Here is a 20,835-nt window from a genome sequence, read left to right as displayed (position 1 = left end):
TGCTTATTTAAAAAGTATCTAGTAAGCCCAACGTCTAGGCTTCTTCAGGGATATTATCTATAGATTATTTTTCCTGTGTATAACTGTATTTTCTTAGTTCTGTGAAAGTCTTGTAACTTTTTGTTGAGAACTGGACATTTTATTTTTTTTATTTATTTATTTTTTTATTAATGTTATGATAGATTACAACCTTGTGAGATTTCAGTTGTACATTTTTGTTAGTCATGTTGTGGGTACACCACTTCCCCCTCCGTACCCTCCCCCCACCCCCCCTTTTCCCTGGTAACCACCGATCAGATCTCCTTCTCAATATACTAATTTCCACCTATGAGTGGAGTCATATAGAGTTCGTCTTTCTCTGACTGACTTATTTCGCTTAACATAATGCCCTCGAGGTCCATCCACGTTGTTGTGAATGGGCCAATTTCGTCTTTTTTTATGGCTGAGTAGTATTCCATTGTGTATATATACCACATCTTCTTTATCCAATCATCAGTTTCTGGGCATGTAGGCTGGTTCCACGTCTTGGCTATTGTAAATAATGCTGCGATGAACATAGGGGTGCAACGGACTCTTGAGATTTCTGATATCAGGTTCTTAGGATAGATACCCAGTAATGGGATGGCTGGGTCATAGGGTATTTCTATTTTTAACTTTTTGAGAAATCTCCATACTGTTTTCCATAGTGGCTGTACCAGATTGCATTCCCACCAACAGTGTATGAGGGTTCCTCTTTCTCCACAACCTCTCCAACATTTGTCGGAGAACTGGACATTCTAAATAATATAATGTGTCAGTTCTGGATATCAGATTCCACCCCATCCCTAGGCTTTGTTATTGCTGTTTGCTTTTGTTTGTTTGCTCAGTGGCTTTTCTGAATGAATTCTTTAAAGTCGTGTGTGACCACTGAAGTCTCTGCTCAGCTAATGATTGCATAGATACTTCCCTGGATGCCTGGAACCATGGAACCAATGATGTCCCAGTCTTTGTTGAGGAGCTCTGTGTATGGCATACCGTCGACATTTCGCTAGACAGTTGACAACTATGCCTTAGCCCTCGCTTACTTCTCAGGTCTTTCCTGAGCGTGTGCAGCCCTGGGTATGCACACAGTCATGTACATGTGCATGGACTTCTAGATTCCCAGGAATACGTCTGAGCTTTTCAAAGCCTCTGTAGATTTCTGGGGCCCTAGCTTTTCCTCATAAGCTTCTTGGTTTGCTTACTGTTTGCCCCTGCTATTATCTACCACCTTTGGGCAGCAACAGAGTTAAGCAACTGCTTCTAAATATTTTTGACAAACATCCCAGAAGAAAGTCTTTTGCTTTGACTCAGGCCAAATAAAGACAAAGTTGCAAGTGAGGTCTTCCAGTCAACCATGAGATAGGTCAGTTAATTTCACTTCTCTCAGTTTGAGGCTTTGAAGGAGCTCCAAGCCAATTCTGCTCCCTCTGGTGGCTGCCAGGCTGCTGACTTTCATCATGGTTGTGGGATGTTGGTTTTCAAGGCTACCACAGAGTTAAGGGGAAGGGATTCAGGATAGAGTAAGTTAAAACACTATAAAGCTCACTCTTCTTATTGGTATTTAGCTGTTTTTACTGAATAAAAGCTCCCCAGATTACTGCAAATCTTTGTTTAATCTCCAGAGTTCTGAAAACATTGATTCCAACCATTTTTAAAACCAGTTTTCTCATTTCTTTTATGAGACAAAGAGAATCTTTGGAGGTCTTTATTCTGTCATTTTCCCTGACATCCTAAGTTAATTTTGAGTTAAAATGTGCTAAAATTTCCCAGGTGCTTCCTGTGATTATACCTAAATATTTTTGTATATATGTATGCATGTTTGTATTTCTTTATTAATGTTAACACACATTTGTTTCAGAAACAAGAAGGAATAACCTTGGCTGTCCTTATTATGAAATAGATCTTGTGGGCTGAACCTGTGGCTCATAGCAGAGGGGGTAGGTGGAGAGAGATGAGTCTGGAAAAGTTAAGTGGGAGTGAGATCTTGAAGGGCCCTAACTGCCATGCGAAGCAGCCTTCACTTTACCCTGACAAAGGGAAGTGCCTGGAGGATTTTTCATAATGGGCCTGTCATGCTAAAAGTTGCATTCTAAGAAGATCCCTTGGGCAGCAATGTGAAAAACTGTGACAGTGAGGCTGGAGCGGATTCAAGAAGCAGGAAAGGGGTGTATGAATTGGATGGGAAGGGTGGAAGAAAGGGAGCAGCTGAGGATGAAATCCAGGTTTCTGGTTTGGATGTTTGGGTGAATAGAGGTATCACTGGCTGTTTTGCATTTGACACAGAGGAAAAGACTCAGGGGCAAGACAGGGAATTGCATTTTGGACAAGTTGATATTGAGATGCCGATTGGATATTCAAGTGTAGTTGTCTAATAATCGAATGGGTAAGTGGGCCTGAAGTTCAAGAGAAAGGCTTGGTTAGGTAGATACAGAAGTCCTGAGCTGGAACAGGAAACCCTTGGGGAGCGTGTGCAGCAGGAGAGGAGGCCCAGGTCCAGAACCCTGGGATACGCCAACTTTTAGGGCAAAATGGTGCGGTGTTTAAGAGTTCAGGCTTGGGAGCCAATCAGCCTGTTATTAGCATCTTGACCTCAGGCAAGTGATTTTACCTCAGTTTCCACATCTGTAAAACGAGTATTAGAATAGCACAGTCAGAACAGTGCTTGCTACTTTTAGTTTCATGAAGAGATCTGTGAATAAAGAGCTGCCCAAGAAGGTGAAGAAGAAGTTAGTATGAGAAGGAGGAGAAGCTCTAAGATAGAGTCAGAAAAGAAAGTTTCAAACAGATCCACAACGTCAAATTCTGCCAATAGGACTGTAAGACTAGGTCGGTAAGGTGTCCATCTGTCAGCAATTAGTGGCCTCACCAACAGCCGTTTCTATGGAGTGGAATGAGACAGACCGTACAGGGCTGAAGAGTGAATAGGGGGTCCACACTGACAAGTCTTTCCCTCCCCTCACCAAGCCTCTCTCTCTCACTAGATGCTTCCTTTAAGGACAGGCAGTTATGGATCTTATTCCACTTTTCCCAATTTAAGCCGCCAATGGGATAACACGTTGCTCTAGATTAGCCTGAGCTCCTCCACCTTGGTGCCTTGCAGGCCGTAGGCGATCGAAGTAACCGATGCTACAGGGGCTCCTACAGACTCCCTAACTCGCATCGTTTCGGGTAGACAGCTCAGCCCCATGTCCCGGTCCATTCTTTCCCACAGCTTCGAAAAGTGTCATTCCCCTCCTGACCTCAAGGGGGCGCCCCGCCCCCTCCTCCGGGACCTCAGGTCACGGCCCCGGAAGCACATCCTCCGCCCAGTCCCGAGCGGCGATGGCGGCGGCGGCGGCGGCCCGAGCGGCGATGTTGCCCGCGGCGCGGCGGCGGCTCTGGGGTTTCGCCGGGAGGCTCCTGGGTGGAGGCGCCGCCTGGCGGGTGAGCTTCCCCCACCCCCGAACCCCTGAAACCCCCGTCGGCGGGCCGCGGTGGACGCCGGGCGGCTTCGGTCCCCGCCGGGGCCCTGGTACCCGGATGCTGCGCAGCTTCTGGGAACTTGTGTGGGCGTCGGGGGCGTGTGTCCGGGAGAGGGAGACGGCGGCGGGCGCCTGCCCCTCTCCCCCTCTCCTGCCTTTTCTAAAACGTCCTGCTTTTCTTGAGTAATGAAAACCTCAGTCTCATTTCTTTGTCGCGTGTAGGTACTTTTACATCTTTCTCTCCCTTTCTTGGCTTCCCCCCCACCCCCGGCTTGTTCCCTGTAGAGTGAATATTCCACATTTCCAGGAGAGGTAGTGAAATAGAAGCGGTTTCCCTCTGGGTGATGGGAACGGCTCGTCTCCCCGAGGGAGGGTCGCGTGTGCGGCTGGCGTTAGCAGAATGGCCGCTTGGGGAAGGTCCCTCCGCCAGGCCCGGGGTGGATCTCGATGGGACACAGGGAGGGACGAGCACTTGAGAGAGAGTCTCCTTGAGACAGGCTGGGTTTTCGGATGAGCCTTTGCTGTCCGCGTGGTGATGTGTTCTGCTTCCTCCGCCCCCCTGACCAGCCCGCCTGTCTTGGAGGAGACAGATGGAGGAGCACCCAGGCCGCCGCCCAGGTTGTTCTGAATGTCCCCGAGACACGGGTGACCTGCCTGGAGAACGGACTCAGAGTGGCCTCCGAAGACTCGGGGCTGTCCACGTGCACGGTAAGGGGTCCGGGCAGGCGCTGCTGCAGCGAGCCCTCCTTGCAGAGAGCAGATCCTTGCTGTTAGTGTAAGCTGTTAAGTGGGCCGGTGGTTGAAAAACAGTGGCCCTTACTTTGCCTGGACAGGTGGCTGTCACCTGTGGATCTTTGTTCCAGTGATGCTTCCACGCCAGGTGTGTGCGCGCCCTGTTTAAGTGTCTGCATCTGGTGCTTGTAGCCTGCCACTTGTAATTAGTAGTGTGTTGCTAATAAGGAAAGAGGTGTATTTGCTGGGCTACTCCGTGCCGGGTGTTTTTACCTGTATTGTCTTACTTGATCTTTGAAACAGTGCTTTGTGAGGCCTCGTCACACCCACTTACAGTTGAGCAAGAAGTTCAGAGAAATTCAGTGGTTTTGTCCAGGGTCACACGGCTAAGGCAGGACAGAGCCGGGGTTTGAACCTAGATTTTCTGACAGTCCCTGAGGTTCTGTATATTGTAGTTGTTAACTGTAGTAACAAGCTGGGCTAAGAGTCTGGGTCCTCAGGGGAGCTGGCAAGTAGATGTTTGCAGCACCCGGCGGGAGCCTGTGACGCAGATTTTTAAATCTCATAGTTTGTAGGTATGTACTGTCAGTCCTCAAGGCAAGAAAACTTTCGTGTTAAGACTGGAAAGCGTTTGTCAGAAAAAGGAAGGAGGCTGCTCCTTCCTCCTGCTCCCATCCTCCCCAAAGAAAGATGTTTTCCTAACTGTTCCTTCATTGCATTAAGGTTGGGCTCTGGATTGATGCTGGAAGTCGATATGAAAATGAGAAGAATAACGGAACAGCTCACTTTCTGGAGCATATGGCTTTCAAGGCAAGTTGTAAGACTTATTTTACAAAAATGCATTTTCTTTAATAGGCAGCAAGCACAAAATCTCGTTCTAAGGCCAGGAGAACTATTTCAGTAGTATAGCATGCTTCATTTTTATATTGATCTTTCTTTTTTCCAGGATAATTATCTGAAATAATTACTGATAATTGCTCTGTAGAGTTGAAATGAGGATTTTCTTTTGGGATGGAAGGGTCATCTGAAAGCAGACGACTATTTCTGAAGCCTGATATGTTTTAGAAACCACATTTGGTCCTTGCATGAAACTGACATAGGCTTATGTCTTCATATTCGTTGTCTTAAGTGTTCAGAGCAGATGAGGGATGGGGAAGGTATCATAATTCTTCTCCCTCTTATTTCAGGGCACCAAAAAGCGATCCCAGTTAGATCTGGAACTGGAGATTGAAAACATGGGCGCTCATCTCAACGCCTACACCTCCAGAGAGCAGACCGTGTATTACGCCAAAGCGTTCTCTAAGGACTTGCCGAGAGGTGGTGCTGTTTGTATTGCAGACGCGTAACTGTCACCAGAGCTCAGAGAGATTGTAGTGTTGTTTTTGTTATGTCTCTTGTGAAAGAGTAACCCCCAGAAATGTGAGAAAATGAACCAGACTCTGGGTGAGGGGGCACCTATTTTTATTTTTTTCTCCAAATATGACAAATGATATCAAATATATACAGGCTGCAAGACTTGTGCAAATCAGGTTCTAACGCTTGACTCAAAAATACTTCCTCCTGGGGCGAGCCCTGTGGCTAAGTGGTTAAGTTTGCGTGCTCTGCTTCAGCGGCCCAGGCTTTCGCCGGTTCAGATCCTGGGCACGGACATGGCACTGCTCATCAAGCCATGCTGAGGTGGCGTCCCACATGCCACAACTAGAAGGACCAACAACTAAAAATATACAACTATCTACCAGGGGGCTTTGGGGAGAAAAAGGAAAATTAAAAAAAAGATTGGCAACAGATGTTAGCTCAGGTGCCAGTCTTTAAAAAAAAATAACTTCCTCCTCAGCCATATCTGTGTAGAGACATTTTTGTTTTTATTTTTTTATTTAACTGCTTATTGCTTTTTTTCTTGTTTTATCCTGTTATCTGAATTTTTAATTTCCACACTCCTCAATAGGTTTTGTATCTACCGACCACTGCTCTTTGTTTTTTTGAACAAATCTTGCTTGCTTCTTTATTGCATTTGCACATTCTAGTTCCTCATCCTGGAGTGCTCTTCCTTCTTACTTTTCTTTCCATTAATTTTTTTTGATAATCAATTTACTTAAACTAAAAAGCAAAAAAACCCATTTTATCCATTTCTCCCCGCCCCTCCATGTTCTTTGTATCTATGAGCTTGTTTTTTTGATTCCATATATAAGAACAAATGATATTTGTCTGACTTCTTTCATTTAGCATAATGCCCTTGACATCCATCTATGTCAAAAATGGCAAGATTTCATTCTTTTTTTATGGCTGAATAATATTCCATTTTGTGTGTGTGTGTGTGTGTACACGTATGTACGTATTAGAATATCTTTATCCATTCATCTGTTGGTGGACACTTAGGTTGTTTCCATGTCTTGGCTGTTGTAAATAATGCTGCAATGAACCTGGGGGGTGCATGCATCTTTTCCAGTTCATGTTTTCATTTTCTTCAGATAAATACCCAGAAGTGGAATTGCAGGATCATGTGGTAGTTCTATTCTTAATTTTTTGAGGAACCTCCGTACTGTTTTCCATAGTGACTGCAGCAGTTTACATTCCCTCCAACAGAGCACAAGGGTTCCTTTTCTCCACATCCTTGCTGACACTTGTTATCTTACCTTTTTTTATAATTGTCATTATAACAGGTGTGAGCTGATATCTCATGTGGTTTTGATTTGCATTTCCCTGGTGATTAGTGATGTTGAGCATCTTATACTTGTTGGCCATCTGTATGTCGAATTTGGAAAAATGTGTATTCAGATCCTCTGCCCGTTTTTTAATCTGATTTTTTTTTCTATTGAGTTGTATGAATTCTTTCTATGTTTTAGGTAGTAGCTCCTTATCAGATACATGATTTGCAAACATTTTCTCTCATTCAGGAGGTTGCGTTTTCATTTTGTTGATGGTTTGCTTTGCTGTGCAGAAGCTTTTAGTTTGCTGTAGTCTTACTGGTTTATTTTTGCTTTTGCTGCCTTGGCTTTTGGTGTCAGATTCAAAATGTCACCACACGACTGAGGTTAAGGAGCTTACCGCCTGTGTCTTCTTCTAGGAGTTTTGTGGTTTCAGGTCTTAGGTTCAAGTCTTTAATCCATTCTGGGTTGATTTTTGCACATTGTGTAAGATAATGGTCTACTTTCATTCTTTTGCATGTAGCTGTCTAATTTTCCCAACACCATTTATTGAAGAGACTGCCCTTTCCCCATCGTATATTCTTGGTTTCTTTGTCGTAAATTACTTGACGTATATGCATGGGTTTCTTTCCGGCCTCTTTGTTTTGTTCCATTGATCTGTGTGTCTGTTTTTATGCCAGTACCATACTGTTTTAATTATTCTAGTTTTGTAACATGCTTTGAAGTTGGAGCGTGATCTCTCCAGCTTTGTTCTTTCTCAGGATTGCTTTGGCTCTTCAGGGTCTTTTGTGGTTCTATACAAAGTTTAGGATTGTTTCTTCTGTTTCTTTGAAAAATGCCATTAGAATTTTGATAGGGATTGCATTGATTCTGTAGATTGCTTTGGGTAGAATGGACATTTTGATAATATTCATTCTTCCAATCCATGAGCACAGAATATCTTTCCATTTATTTGTGTCTTCAGTTTGTTTCATTGATGTCTTGTAGTTTTCAGTGTACAGATCTTTCACCTCCCTGGTTAGATTTATTTCTAGATATTTTATCCTTTTTGAAGCAATTGTGAATGGGACTGTTTTCTTAATTTCTCTTTCTGGTAGGTTTTTATTAGTGTATAGAAATTCAGATTTCGTGTATCAATTTTGTATCCTGCAACTTCACTGAATTAGTTTATTCTAGCAGTTTTTTGATGAAGTCCCTAGGTTTTTGATATATAATACCATGTTATCTGTAAATAGTGACAGTTTTACTTTTTCCTTTCCTATTTGGATACCTTTTATTTCTTTTTCTTGTGTAATTGCTCTGACTAGGAGCAATTGTTTTTCTTTCTTTTTTCTTTTTTTTAAGATTTTTTATTTTTTCCTTTTTCTCCCCAAAGCCCCCTGGTACACAGTTGTATATTCTTCATTGTGGGTCCTTCTAGTTGTGGCATGTGGGACGCTGCCTCAGCGTGGTTTGATGAGCAGTGCCATGTCCGCGCCCAGGATTCGAACCAATGAAACGCTGGGCCGCCTGCAGCGGAGCGTGCGAACTTAACCACTCGGCCACGGGGCCAGCCCCGCAGTTGTTTTTCTTATTCCTTGTTTGATATAAAAACTCTTGGTCCTGAGCAAAATAAGCAAATGGTCAGTTATAAGATTATTGTTTTTGTAGCAATAAAATAGATTTTATGTTTATTTTGTAGAAATAAATTATTATGGGGCATAGCATAGCAGTTTGTTGTAGTTCCCATGTTTGTAGAGTGTTTTGAATTTCTTAAAGTTATTATACAAAACATTTTTCTGTTGGGAGAATTAACAACAAAAGTTAGCAGTTTTAGTGTTAACTGGAGAGATTATTAATCTTTAAGCTCATTGTATAGCTGTGGTCAATGTCATTACTTTGAAATTTTGGATTCCTGATAGGCTTTCATTGATAATGCTTGAATGGCACTTTACACAAGTGCTTTTGTGTATATTCTATTTTGTGTATATATTATTTGATCTGCATCGTAATCAGGTGGGTGTCTCCACTTTGTAGTTGTGGTGATTGAGGCCCAGACTCTGGCTTGCCCAGTATTGCACAGCTGAATGGCTTACTGTGGACTCGAGTGCTTGTCTTCTCCCTCACATTCACTGTGCCAGGTTGCTTTGTCAAAACAATAACAAAACAAAACACCTACCACTTGCAAATAAATAAATGTTTCATTCTTCTGTATAAAGCAATAAAAATGACACCAGTGGAGGGTGTGTTGATTTAAATTGCAAAAAACATTGGTAAGGTTCTTAATGATTTCCTTCGAGACAGTTTTTGCCCCAGGACCAGTTAGGGACTAAGAACAAAGAGCTAGGCCAGCCTCCTCTGAAGGCTTGTTCATTCTAGCCTGTCCTCCTTTGTTTACACAGAGGACAGCAGGGAGAGCAAAAAGGAGGACTAGAGAAAGGAAGAGAGAAGATAGGAGAGCTTTATTTTCCTCCTGGCTCTGGCTGGGAAGGATGGAGCCCCTGCCAGTGGGAGGAGGAGATGGAAGAGCAGAGGCGCTCGGTGAGGAGTCCCCAGGAGAAGCGCTCTCTGAGCGGATCCCAAGCTGCAAGTTTGCTGGAGGTTTGTCCCCTCAGTCGGGTGAAGCCTGCTGTGGGAGGTAATAATTAGATGTTTAGACTAGTGGTCTCCAGACTTTTGTGATCATCCATGCCTGTTAGTAAGAGAGTTGATCATGTAGCCTCAGTATAAGCATATTTATAGATTCAATACATGTACTACGATACTAACATATACAATGTTAAATATACATTAGAAAGAATTAAAGAAGATTCTGAGTAAAATGTAATTACTGGGTAATATGAACCCGCCAACTTTGGAAAATATCAGTCTAGACTACTAAGTCCGTATATATAAAGGAGGGTCTTCACACAGGATTTCTTGCCCTCCTTGTGTCTTTGGGCTCTCCCTCACCCGTCTTGGCCTCTGGTTCTCTTGTCTGGACAGATGGCCTTTCTCTGGTTTTGTAGATAATGTTCTCCCCTTGTCATGATCTCAGCCCTGGCTTGTTCTAGCAGTCCGCTCTGTTGTGCTGGGCAGTCCACAGAGGTAGGGAATTACAGGAGGTCCTGGGCCTTTGAACATAATTGATTCTGAGACAAGGCCCTTTAACGTGAACTTAAAACAAGAAACAAAAGTTTACAGTAGAGAAAAAAATGGAGCTAAAGATTATAAATGTGGTATATAGTTACTAAAATTTAGGTTGGATTGCAACTAATTCTTCAAGAATAGGTTAGGTTTTTCTTTTTTGGAGATCTATGTAATTTTTCTGATAAAATTGCTTAATAGTAGGATATGATATCCTTGAGTTCCCTTTTGGACTTTTGCAGATTAGGGTCATTTTTGTATAAATATTTGAGAGCTTCATCAGTTTTCCCCAAGGGTCACTTTTAATCCTTTGATTGTCATATGTCTCTCTTTTGGGCTAACTGTCCTTTTCTTCAAATGGAAATTGCTCCAGCTCTCTTAGATTATCATTTATCAGGGACTTTGCTAATGGGAAGAATCCAGCCAACCTTGACCAGATGGGTGAGAATTAGATACCGGGATTAAGTGGGGAAGATAGGACATTAATTCTGTCAGTGGTTCATTGGGGGCGTATTTTAGATTATGATGATTCTTGGCTTTTTTTGTTTGTGTGGAGGAAGATGGTCGCTGAGCTAACTTCTGTGCCCGTCTTCCTCTACTTTGTATGTGGGGCGCTGCCACAGCGTGGCTTGATGAGTAGTTTGCACCCAGGAGCTGAACCTGTGAACTGTGGGCTGCCAAAGTGGAGCGTGTGAACTTAACCAGGCTGACCCTGATTCTTGGTTTCTTCATGTAGCAGCCCCATTGCTTTGGGAACTTGGGCAGTAAATGCTTGGGTGATGTGGACTTTCTCTGCATACCTAGATGTTCTGACTAATACATGTAATTTGCTACTGTGTGATTTTCATACAGAACAATATACACTCGTCTGCAGATTTCCATGGCATTTTTGAAGTGGTTGTAGATAGAGTCGTTACAAGTGTTGTAGGGACCTCTGACAAATTTAGGAATTATCCCCAAGCTCTTTTATACCACAAGGGTTTATGTTTTATATTTTTAATTTTAATATTGTCTTTTAGGTATACTGAATGTATAGAAAAATTTGTTTCTTTCCAGTTTAATTGTTTAGTCAATATTGAGTACTGGTATCATAGTTTCTGATGCTAGTTTAATAGATTTTAATGGTGAAAATTAAGATTCTTAGTGTTGCTTATGTTTTGTTTTCACTTAGCTGTAGAAATTCTTGCTGATATAATACAGAACAGCACATTGGGAGAGGCAGAGATTGAACGTGAACGTGGAGTAATCCTTAGAGAGATGCAGGAAGTTGAAACCAATTTACAAGAAGTTGTTTTTGATTATCTTCATGCGACAGCTTATCAGAATACTGCACTTGGACGGACAATTTTGGGACCAACTGAAAATATCAAGTAGGTAGAACTCTCAGATTTTCTTTAGAAAGTTTGTGAGTTGTGAAAATTAACATCCAGAGACATTCAAATAGTAATTTCCCCCCCGATAATCTGAATGAAATTAGCTACATGTCAGCCCCACCCGACTCCCGGTGTCTGGGCTCCCAGCTGCTTATGGAATAAACAAGTGATGGTATCAAATCCTTTTTCTTAATATAATAAAGTTAAAATTCTTTGCTCCTTGTTGCCTCTATCCTGTTTCTGACTGCATTTAAGTTAGAAGACCTTTCAGGTCCAGTTTAATTTCAGCTATATGCTTTTTAATTTCCTTTTAATATTTCCTACTCCATTTACAGATCTATAAATCGTAAAGACTTAGTGGATTATATAACCACGCATTATAAGGGGCCAAGAATAGTACTTGCCGCTGCTGGAGGTCAGTTGATTTAAATTTCTATAACTGTGGTGCGCTTATCAGTTTTATCCTGTTGGGAGACGTCTTAAGCGTTTTTCTTTATAGAGCAAATTGTTTAATATGCTGTGTAAGGGGAATGTGGAGCACTGGACCCAGACTGTCCCTCCGTGTTCTCTTTAGTAGTGTTTTTTCACAGAAAAACTTATGGATCCTCCAATAGATAAGTTACATATATAATAGAATTTACTTGGAAGAAAAGGGCAAATGAGTGAACAGGGAGACACTGACTCTTGGAAGGTAGGGCTCTACAGTTTGGGAATCTCTTCAGATTTTATGTGATTTCTTGAGAACCAGTTTCATCCTTGGTCAGGCATGAAATGGTACGTTATGTTGGTCATTCAGTCTGTCGTTTGTTCATTCAGTAGGTCTGTTTACTGAGAGGGAAGTACAAGAATGTTTAATGGGAATCCGAACATACAAGTGGCATCAGGACAAGGCTCCCTTGGGGACATGTTTGAAGCCAGCGAATGAAAGAAATTCACATTAGATTGTGTTAGATTTCCTGACAGTCTGAATTTAGACAAACAGTACATTTTATTGGTTTCCAGTTTTTCTCTCTCTTTTTAGGGCAAAGTGAAGATAGATGGAATGTTCTTTTGTGTAAATTTAAATTTTTCTCTTTAGAAATGACAAATTAAAATTCTAGTTGCCCTGGATAGACTTCTGAGCTGCTTACTTGGGAATAATGGAGAAGATAAAAATGAGGGTTAACTGTCTCAAACGTGTTATTCATTGTGGCCTCTCGGCGACATCATGTTACCCTGGGGTGGCAGCAGTGCACCCTGAAATTCTCTGGAGTGGGTAACGTTGTTTCTGAAAGGGCTGGTGCTGACTGGGGTTCAACATTTGAAAGCACGTTGGAAGCAGGAAGACTTGGTTAGATGGGGCCTCCACAGTCAAGCTGTCTGGGATGTCTCTGCCATTGTTGGTGGCAGATGGACACAGTGGGTTTTATTGTAGTTTGTGGGTTCATTTCCACATTGCTGAAGTTGGGATTTCTTAGCGTTAATGGCCTGTCCTAGATTAATTAGCTTTTTGTCTCATTGGTACATTAATGATGATGTGCCCTATAAATAACGGCATCTTAAATTCATTGAAATGGGCCGCCCTAGGTTCTTTAAAAAGAAAAAAATATTGGCTCCCCTGCCTTCTGGATTTGGGGGAAGCAGAAGTGTGCTGGAGCGGGGGCTGAGAGTCTGGAACATCACACCAGAGGGCTGAGGGGAAGTGACCGGCAGTGGACGCAGCTGCCATCAGGTGCCAGGAGTCGCTTGTTCATGGTTTTCCCTCTGCTTGTCATCCTGTGCCACCAGGGCTTCCTGTCGTTTTGTCACCCTCTGGGTTGCGATCCAGGGTGGCTCTCGTGCGTAGTGATTCCGAAAACAGCGTAGTCATCCACTGTCTTGTTTGATGCCACAGATTTGTTTGGAAGATACAGGTGTAGGTTGTGCTTTTATACTGTAATGGAATGTGTCATTTAAAGAAGCCTCGTGGCATTACTTTTTAAAGTACTTGTACATGCCTAAATTTGTGAGTTTTTATTTGTTTTTAAGGATCCTTCACTGACCGGATCTATTTGGGTCCTGAGTTTGGATAGGACGGATATAGAATCTAAGCACTTCTTCAGTTTTGGGTGGCAAGTGTGTTTGGATAACGATGGATTTATTGAGACACTCAGAGGAAATGATTTTGTTCCTGAATTCTGATAGCAGAGCTCAGAGAATGAGGCATATCAGTGTATCCAGCTTTCTTTAAATGATAGAGCTCATATTTATATTCTTTTCTGCTTTAAAAAACTTACTGAAAAGTGACTTTTTTTTGCTAGTTTGCATCCTAGGACTTTTAGTAACTTAATACAACATGATTTTGTCTGGAAAGTCGTGTTTTCAAGCTGTCTCATCCTCGCTCTGCCTCCATCGGGATGTTGATGAACTGTCGATTGCTGTGCAGGACGGGAAGGCTGCGTGGCCCCCAGCCCTGCAGCACCCGGGAGAGTATGCCGCGTGAGCTCACCCTCACGTGGCTTTCAGAGCGCGAGCAGGTCGTGTGTGACTTCTGTCACCTGGAACTTACTGTAAATTGAAGTTGGCAATTAGTCGTCTGCTTTAGATGGTTCTGCTACCAGGTGTCTGAACTATTTTCCTTCAATTTAGGCGTCTCCCACGATGAACTGCTTGAGTTAGCGAAATTTCACTTTGGTGGCTCTTTGTCCAGACACACAGGAGAAATGCCAGCTCTGCCTCCCTGCAGATTCACGGGAAGTGAGGTAGGGCAATCCCCTACACTAGTAGTTAGTGCCGTGTTGTGTTGTTTATGAGTGAGGCACAAAACGTGGGTATTGCTAACAGGAGTAAAGTGGGAGAAGCCAAAGGCTTAAATTGAAACGGAAAAAGGGAAGAGGATGCGCTCATCTGCTTAGATTCCTTCCTATTCCATGTTAGTTAACCACCTACTTTTCTTTCCTAAGGAAGCAAGGTTTTAAGGGCAGTGTTATAATTTGGTCTTTTTGTGCCTTTGGTGCTGTGCCCATTTATATACTGAAAGCTATAAAAGTCATCTTTTATTTTAAAAACACCCCAAAATTTGACTTTCTTACCTGGTTTTCTCCTGGCTAAGCTCTGCCCACAGGACATCTCCAGGGGCAGCTGTGGGAGCCGGGCTTGCAGAGAACCTGCTTGGCAGCTCCAGCGCTCAGCCTCACGGAGGCTTAGTGGCCACGTTAGGGAGGATGCTCAGAGTGGTACTGGAGAGAGGTCTCATGCTGGCAGTGGCACAGGACTGTGGCTTTGGTAATGCAAAAATAAGCCCATTATGTCAATATTACCTTCAACTTAATCAGAAAAATCGAAATTGACAGACACAAAAGATTGATTTCTACCCGTGAAGTAATTAATCCTTTGTGACCAGGTATCCATCTGGTGGCTATGTCTGTAGTCTTTCAATTGGAGATCTTTTGGTGAAAGTCTTCTTTCCCTACCTCATGAAATTCTTCTAGATTAGCTTATACAATGTTATGAGGCCTGACAGTGTAAAAACAAAACAGTCATGGTGAGCATTTTAATTTTGCAATTAATGGGACAGCTGAGTTTGCTTGTTGTTAAGCATGTTATCAACTGGAGTTTTGCTTTATCTTAACTAGATTCGAGTGAGGGATGACAAGATGCCTCTGGCACACCTTGCAGTAGCTGTTGAAGCTGTGGGGTGGGCACATCCAGATACCATCTGTCTCATGGTTGCAAACACACTGATTGGTAACTGGGATCGCTCTTTTGGAGGAGGAATGGTAAGTGATTTTAAAAGTAATTTCCATAGTAAGTGACAAAATGGAACTCTGTACTATGACTGACTTTTTTTTTTTTTGGAGGAAGATCAGCCCTGAGCTAACATCTTCTCCCAAGCCTCCTCTTTTTGCTGAGGAAGACTGGCCCTGAGCTAACATCCGTGCCCATCTTCCTCTACTTTACATGTGGGACGCCTACCACAGCATGGCGTGCCAAGCAGTGCCATGTCCACACCCGGGATCCAAACTGGCGAACCCTGGCCTGGGCCGCCGAAGTGGAGCATGTGCACTTAACTGCTGCGCCATGGGGCCAGCCCCTGTACTATGACTTTTGACTCTTAAAGTATAAAGTGATCCTGGATTGTAGTCTGGGCCAGAAAAAAAACAAATTTTTTTCTTTTGCCATAAAGTTGATTAGTAGGATAATTGGCAAAATTTGAATAACGATAGAACAATTCATTAATAGTGTATCATTAATGTTAATATCCTAATTTTAATAATTGTACTTAAGTTAATTTCTTTGTTTTTCAGAGTGCACACTAAAAAGTATTTAAGGGGTAAAAAGTATATCTGCAATGTACTCTCAAACAGTTGAAACAATACATTAAGGAGAGTGATAAAGCCAACATGGTAAAGTAAGAATTGTTAGGGAATTTGGATAAAGGGAATTCCTTGTACTATTTTGGTAACTTTTCTGTAAGTCTGAAATTACTTCAAAGCACAAAGTGTATATATTTGTACTCAAAGATTTCAACAAAATATATTTCATATAAATATCTTAGGCTTCATATGCAATATAATTTCAAATCTTTAAGCATATATAGCCAAGACCCTACAAACTGGCTTGATAACAGCAATGGATTATTTTAGAAGTGGGTGCAGCTACTATGTTAATTGAAGGTTTCATTGCTTTTACTGGGCTGGTAAGTATAATTCTTAGTTTCATTGAATTTTAACTTGATTACTGAGATGTTGCCGGATAAAACTGAGAAACTCAGCCTCATGGGGCATTCACTTTGCCACATATCTCGTTTTTCTTTGTAGTGGTTTGGACACGTATACCTGCAGTTCTCTTAGACAATTTTTTTCCTTACAGAATTTATCTAGCAAGTTGGCCCAGCTCAGCTGTCACGGCAACCTCTGCCACAGCTTCCAGTCTTTCAACACCTCCTACACAGACACAGGATTGTGGGGAATCTATATGGTTTGTGAACCAGCCACTGTTGCAGACATGCTACATGTTGTGCAAAAAGAATGGTGAGAAAATAATTGAAGTCTTGCCTGTAGTTCACATTTTTTACTAGTTTCCTCTTTATACTCTTGATGGTGATGATTTTTTGATGGTGATGTTAGCATTTAATCAAGAGGAACAAGCCTAAGCAGTAGCAGTGGTTGCCATGTTTTTAAAGATCACAGATGCTTCTTCTAAGTCTCATGTGAAGTTGATTTATACCACAGAAAATTCTTAATCTTTAAGAAGCAGATTACTTCAGAAGGAAGATGCTAAAAATTAAAAATGTTTAAACGCCAACCAGAAGTGTGGAAAATATCTCTAAAAGTTATCAGGCTTGGAAAGGCCCTTTTAGGAAAATGAATCTGAAGTTGCCATTGCTAATAGAAAAATGAAGTATTTCAGTCAAAACTAGTACCTTGAGACAGGTGGAAACCCCATGGCTTCTTGGAAAACTTATTTAGCTCTGGTTCCTTTCCTCCATCATTCCTACATGGCTACATCTCCCTAAATCTAGTCAACTCGGGTATAGTTAATTTAATTATTAGGTTTAAGTTAGGCTCAACTGGATTCTTTTGAGAAACCAATAGACCCAGTGACCTATCCCCTGGCCTATCAGATCCTAACAGATGGGGATTCATGACATCTCAGAATGATTATAGCATTTCTCAAGACATGGTCAGCCTATTTTTATATTGTTTTGAACCTCTATCTGCTAATCATGTAACTTTTGAGAATACCAGAAAAATATTTTAGCTTTTGCTTAGCTATTGGGATCATTAATAATTTTCAACTTTTTAGTAAGTTGAAATCATAATCACTTGTGCGTTGTGATATAATACATAGAATATATAGTATCATATCTTTCTTTACGTCATTAACTCACAAAATACATAATTCAAACTACTTGACATTTTGATTTTTCCAAATGGTTTTTAGGATGCGACTCTGTACTAGTGTCACTGAAAGTGAAGTTGCACGAGCCAAAAATCTTCTGAAAACCAACATGTTGTTGCAACTCGATGGTAAGAATAAAGACATAGGTTCTATTTTCATGTGGTTGATCTAGATTCCAATGCTTAGTTTTTCCTTCTCTTTAAACAGGTTCCACTCCAATTTGTGAAGACATTGGTAGGCAAATGTTATGCTATAATAGAAGAATTCCCATCCCTGAGCTTGAAGCAAGAATTGATGTAAGTAGGCCTTACATATTCCATTCGGTCTTGTGTAAAAAGATCCTTGTTGCAAAAGCTGAAAATGTGTGCCATAAATCGTGCTTTAGCTCTGCCAAGTTCCATGGACAGAATCTGTGTTCATTACAAAAAACTCTGAACGCTGGGATCTTCTCTCTTTCAGGCTGTCAGTGCTGAGACAATCCGCGAAGTGTGCACCAAATATATTTATGAGAAGAGTCCAGCTCTTGCTGCTGTCGGTAGGTCTGGCTCCGTTTCTCCCACATAGAAAGTTGGCTAAGTACTTTCCGTTTATTCACTTTTAACTCTTTCTTTTAATTCTTAGGTCCCATTGAGCAACTACCAGAGTTTAACCAGATTTGCAGTAACATGCGCTGGCTTCGTGATTAAGCTCCCAATTAAAATACTTTGAATATATATATTTATAAAACTAACAGAGACTTGCAAGTTTTAAGCTATTAATCCCTAAAGAAAAAAATAAAAATGAACATATATACTTAAAAATTTGAATGAAATAGTGTCAAACTTTCAGAGGATGAGACGACCACCACAGTGAACGGCAGATCTTTGTGCTCAAGAGAAATGATGTTGGAGCAGCACACAAATTATCGCCATAAGTATAATTTTAAGAACGAAAATTTGTACAGTATTTTCAGTTTTATTATAAAAATGCACACACAACAAAGATTGTCATACGTCATTTCTTGGCTCTACTTGCGTTCAGCACTTGCTCTTGAGCAGCTTTCTTGGCTTTTACCATCTCGACAAGTTCCTAGAAGGGAGAAAGGTGTTATTTAAGAAGCTGTCAGAATTTGCAGAAATGTGTAGTGTTTGGTATAAATACGTAAAACATTCAAATTGAATGAATCTATAATTAAGACACAATGGAAAAAAATTGATTTTACTAGATGCCACAGCCAGAAAGTTTCTAAGATTGGTCACTTCTTTGTAATACTGTTGCCATGTCTCCTGTGGCACTGAAATGAGCACTATGTTTGAACATACTTATCTGCTGACTGTAAATTATAAGTTATATCAGTTTGATTTAAAAACCAAAAACTGATTTTTATTGCTTCATTTTTGTACTTTTCAAGGTCAAACTAGATTATTAGTTTGTGTTTTATGAACTTCCATTAAGAAAAGGCCACCTAAGTTTTAGAGGGAGGGCGACTGCAGATGAGAACAAGCATGTGTCGCGGAGCTTATTTTTACAGTATAATGTAAGTGACAGTGGAGTCTACAAACTCTAGAAGTCGGTAACCTTATATCGTTTCATGCAGTCCTTCTTTGTCCTGCCAGGTACGGCTTCTGCTATTTTCTCCCATCTCTCAGGTGTATTTACTGGGTACGTTTTCAAAGCTTGTTCCAAAAGCTTCTGTTCTTCTGTTGTCCAAGGGGTGAAATCTGTGCCTGGACCTGTTTAAGGAAAATTACTTGAGACTCTTATCCTAGGTGACAGAAAGTTGTCTGGGAACGCCTTCCCAGATGAGTCTTTGATGCACAGCTATCTTGGTCGGTGCCCCTTCAAAGCTGTGATGTGTAACTTTGAACAAACTTTTAGAGATGAGATACATGTAAGTATCAGTGAGAGAAAAAACTTGAGAGAGCTCAGGCCCAAGGCTTTTGAAGTACAGTGGGAACCATCTGCCTTCTCTCGCTGCTCTTTGCCAACCCAGCGTTATACCTACCAGACTTCTTTTTAAAGATAAGATTTAAGGTATACAGTTGGACTGTTGCATTCAAAAACACAATCACAAGTCCTTTAAGCTTTCTGATAAACCTAATTCCTTACCGGATAGGGAAAAGAGTTGCCTCACACTCACAAGACTTTTAGCTGGACGAGACCCTGGAAACCATTCTCGTTTTACAAGTCCAGCAAAATTCAAGTGCCCAAGGCTTCAGCGTTACAGAGGCACAGTGAGGCTGGCTTCTGTGCTCTACTGTGGCACTTTCACCACCTTCACGAAAGTCTCATGGAGCCAATAAGCACCTCTACTCAACTAAACCTTTTGTCTGAAAACATCTCATACACAGGATAGAAATATCACATATCCCACTTCTACAGGAAAAGGAAAATGTTAAAAGGTCCAAAAGCTGATTTGGTTATCCTAAGTTAATGGACTACTGGCAGGTTAGTTACTTCAGACCATGCAGTAGCACCTGTCCCACCAGTAGTTTGCCACCACCTGAAACTGTCCTGTGAGGTCTGGAACAATCCCTCCCCCCCGCCCCGGCAGAGGAAGGCAGACTGGAAGCCTTGTTGAAGTCAGCTTTTACATCGCAGAAAGCTGTTAGCGGAATTTCCTTTTATTGGTCTGAAGCCTGTATTTAACACCATAGATTTAGTTCGTTTCCTCTTTCTTGGAAAAGAAGATGGAAACGATGTGTAATTTCTGCTCTCCTCAGTTACTTCACAATATCAAAATAAATGAAACATTTAATTTTGTAAAATTTTGGGCACTTGAATTTTGCTGGACTTGTAAAACGAGAATGGTTTCCAGGGTCTCGTCCAGCTAAAAGTCTTGTGAGTGTGAGGCAACTCTTTTCCCTATCCGGTAAGGAATTAGGTTTATCAGAAAGCTTAAAGGACTTGTGATTGTGTTTTTGAATGCAACAGTCCAACTGTATACCTTAAATCTTATCTTTAAAAAGAAGTCTGGTAGGTATAACGCTGGGTTGGCAAAGAGCAGCGAGAGAAGGCAGATGGTTCCCACTGTACTTCAAAAGCCTTGGGCCTGAGCTCTCTCAAGTTTTTTCTCTCACTGTAAAATTCATATGAGACATCACTATTCAAAAAAATGGTGCCAGCTTGCTGTTCCCTGGTGCAGTTGGAGAGCGAGGGGCCTGCCTGTGGAGGTAAAGGATCAGGCCCGGGCCCGATCACTGCCCATCACCCCTGCCCTCGTGAAGAAGATGGCTGCCCGCACAGCTTGCATCCGTGTCCGCCTCCCACAGGGGAGCAAGTCCCACATCAAGGGCTGGGAACGGTGCGCTCGTGTCCGAACGCGGTATGCTACTCTCTGGAGGGCACCTGGGAGGAGGAAAACAAAGCCCCTAGAAGCATTCGGAAACTTCCACCTGGCTACTTAACTTTCTTGAGAGAGCCAAAATAATGCCCGGCCTAGACAAAAACGTCAGCCCTGGTTTTTGCAACCACAGAATGATCTTTTCTTTATGGAACACTGAAAATATTAGAAGAGGAATTGCAGACTGAAATTTTGAGATAATAAACCAGACTAAGCATACAGGAAAAGTGGGGCTGCTGGAGGACAGGGACAGGTTCTCATGGAGAGTCACGGCTATTAGTTGATCCCAAAACACATTTAGAACTGGGATCTGG

At 41.9% G+C, this 20,835-nt stretch overlaps 2 protein-coding genes across 4 annotated transcripts in view; one reads left to right on the top strand and one right to left on the bottom strand.

Moving 5' to 3' along the window:
- Positions 1-3,293: 3,293 nt before the first annotated feature.
- PMPCB (peptidase, mitochondrial processing subunit beta) lies at positions 3,294-18,180 on the top strand. Its single transcript, XM_044769475.2, has 13 exons — positions 3,294-3,444; positions 4,050-4,190; positions 4,938-5,024; positions 5,402-5,531; positions 11,136-11,334; positions 11,673-11,752; positions 13,945-14,057; positions 14,931-15,074; positions 16,168-16,328; positions 17,242-17,327; positions 17,407-17,495; positions 17,659-17,734; positions 17,821-18,180. The coding sequence occupies exons 1-13, from the start codon at positions 3,343-3,345 to the stop codon at positions 17,883-17,885; spliced, it is 1,473 nt and encodes a 490-aa protein (XP_044625410.1). The 5' UTR covers positions 3,294-3,342; the 3' UTR covers positions 17,886-18,180.
- The window catches only part of DNAJC2 (DnaJ heat shock protein family (Hsp40) member C2), a 30,880-nt gene continuing 28,178 nt past the window's right edge, over positions 18,134-20,835 (bottom strand). For all 3 annotated transcript variants that reach the window (XM_014850471.3, XM_014850472.3, XM_044769462.2), the window contains 2 exons: positions 18,757-18,911; positions 18,134-18,267 (listed from right to left, as the gene is read on the bottom strand). In XM_014850471.3, the coding sequence (XP_014705957.1) occupies positions 18,193-18,267; positions 18,757-18,911 (230 nt within the window). In that variant the 3' untranslated portion in view covers positions 18,134-18,192. The remainder of the gene's footprint in view (positions 18,268-18,756; positions 18,912-20,835) is intronic.

The sequence above is a fragment of the Equus asinus genome, chromosome 1, assembly GCF_041296235.1.
Source record: "Equus asinus isolate D_3611 breed Donkey chromosome 1, EquAss-T2T_v2, whole genome shotgun sequence".
Lineage (NCBI taxonomy): Eukaryota > Metazoa > Chordata > Mammalia > Perissodactyla > Equidae > Equus > Equus asinus.
The sequence above is the reverse complement of the archived record's forward strand: the minus strand, read 5'-3'. Positions and strand labels throughout refer to the sequence as shown.

Bases quoted from the DNA above. Each gene is read 5' to 3' on its own strand.
- PMPCB (XM_044769475.2), top strand. From the start codon at position 3,343: ATGGCGGCGGCGGCGGCGGCCCGAGCGGCGATGTTGCCCGCGGCGCGG. The intron at 11,335-11,672 runs GTAGGTAGAACT...CTCCATTTACAG, and splicing joins GGACCAACTGAAAATATCAA to ATCTATAAATCGTAAAGACT. The intron at 17,328-17,406 runs GTAAGAATAAAG...CTCTTTAAACAG, and splicing joins CATGTTGTTGCAACTCGATG to GTTCCACTCCAATTTGTGAA.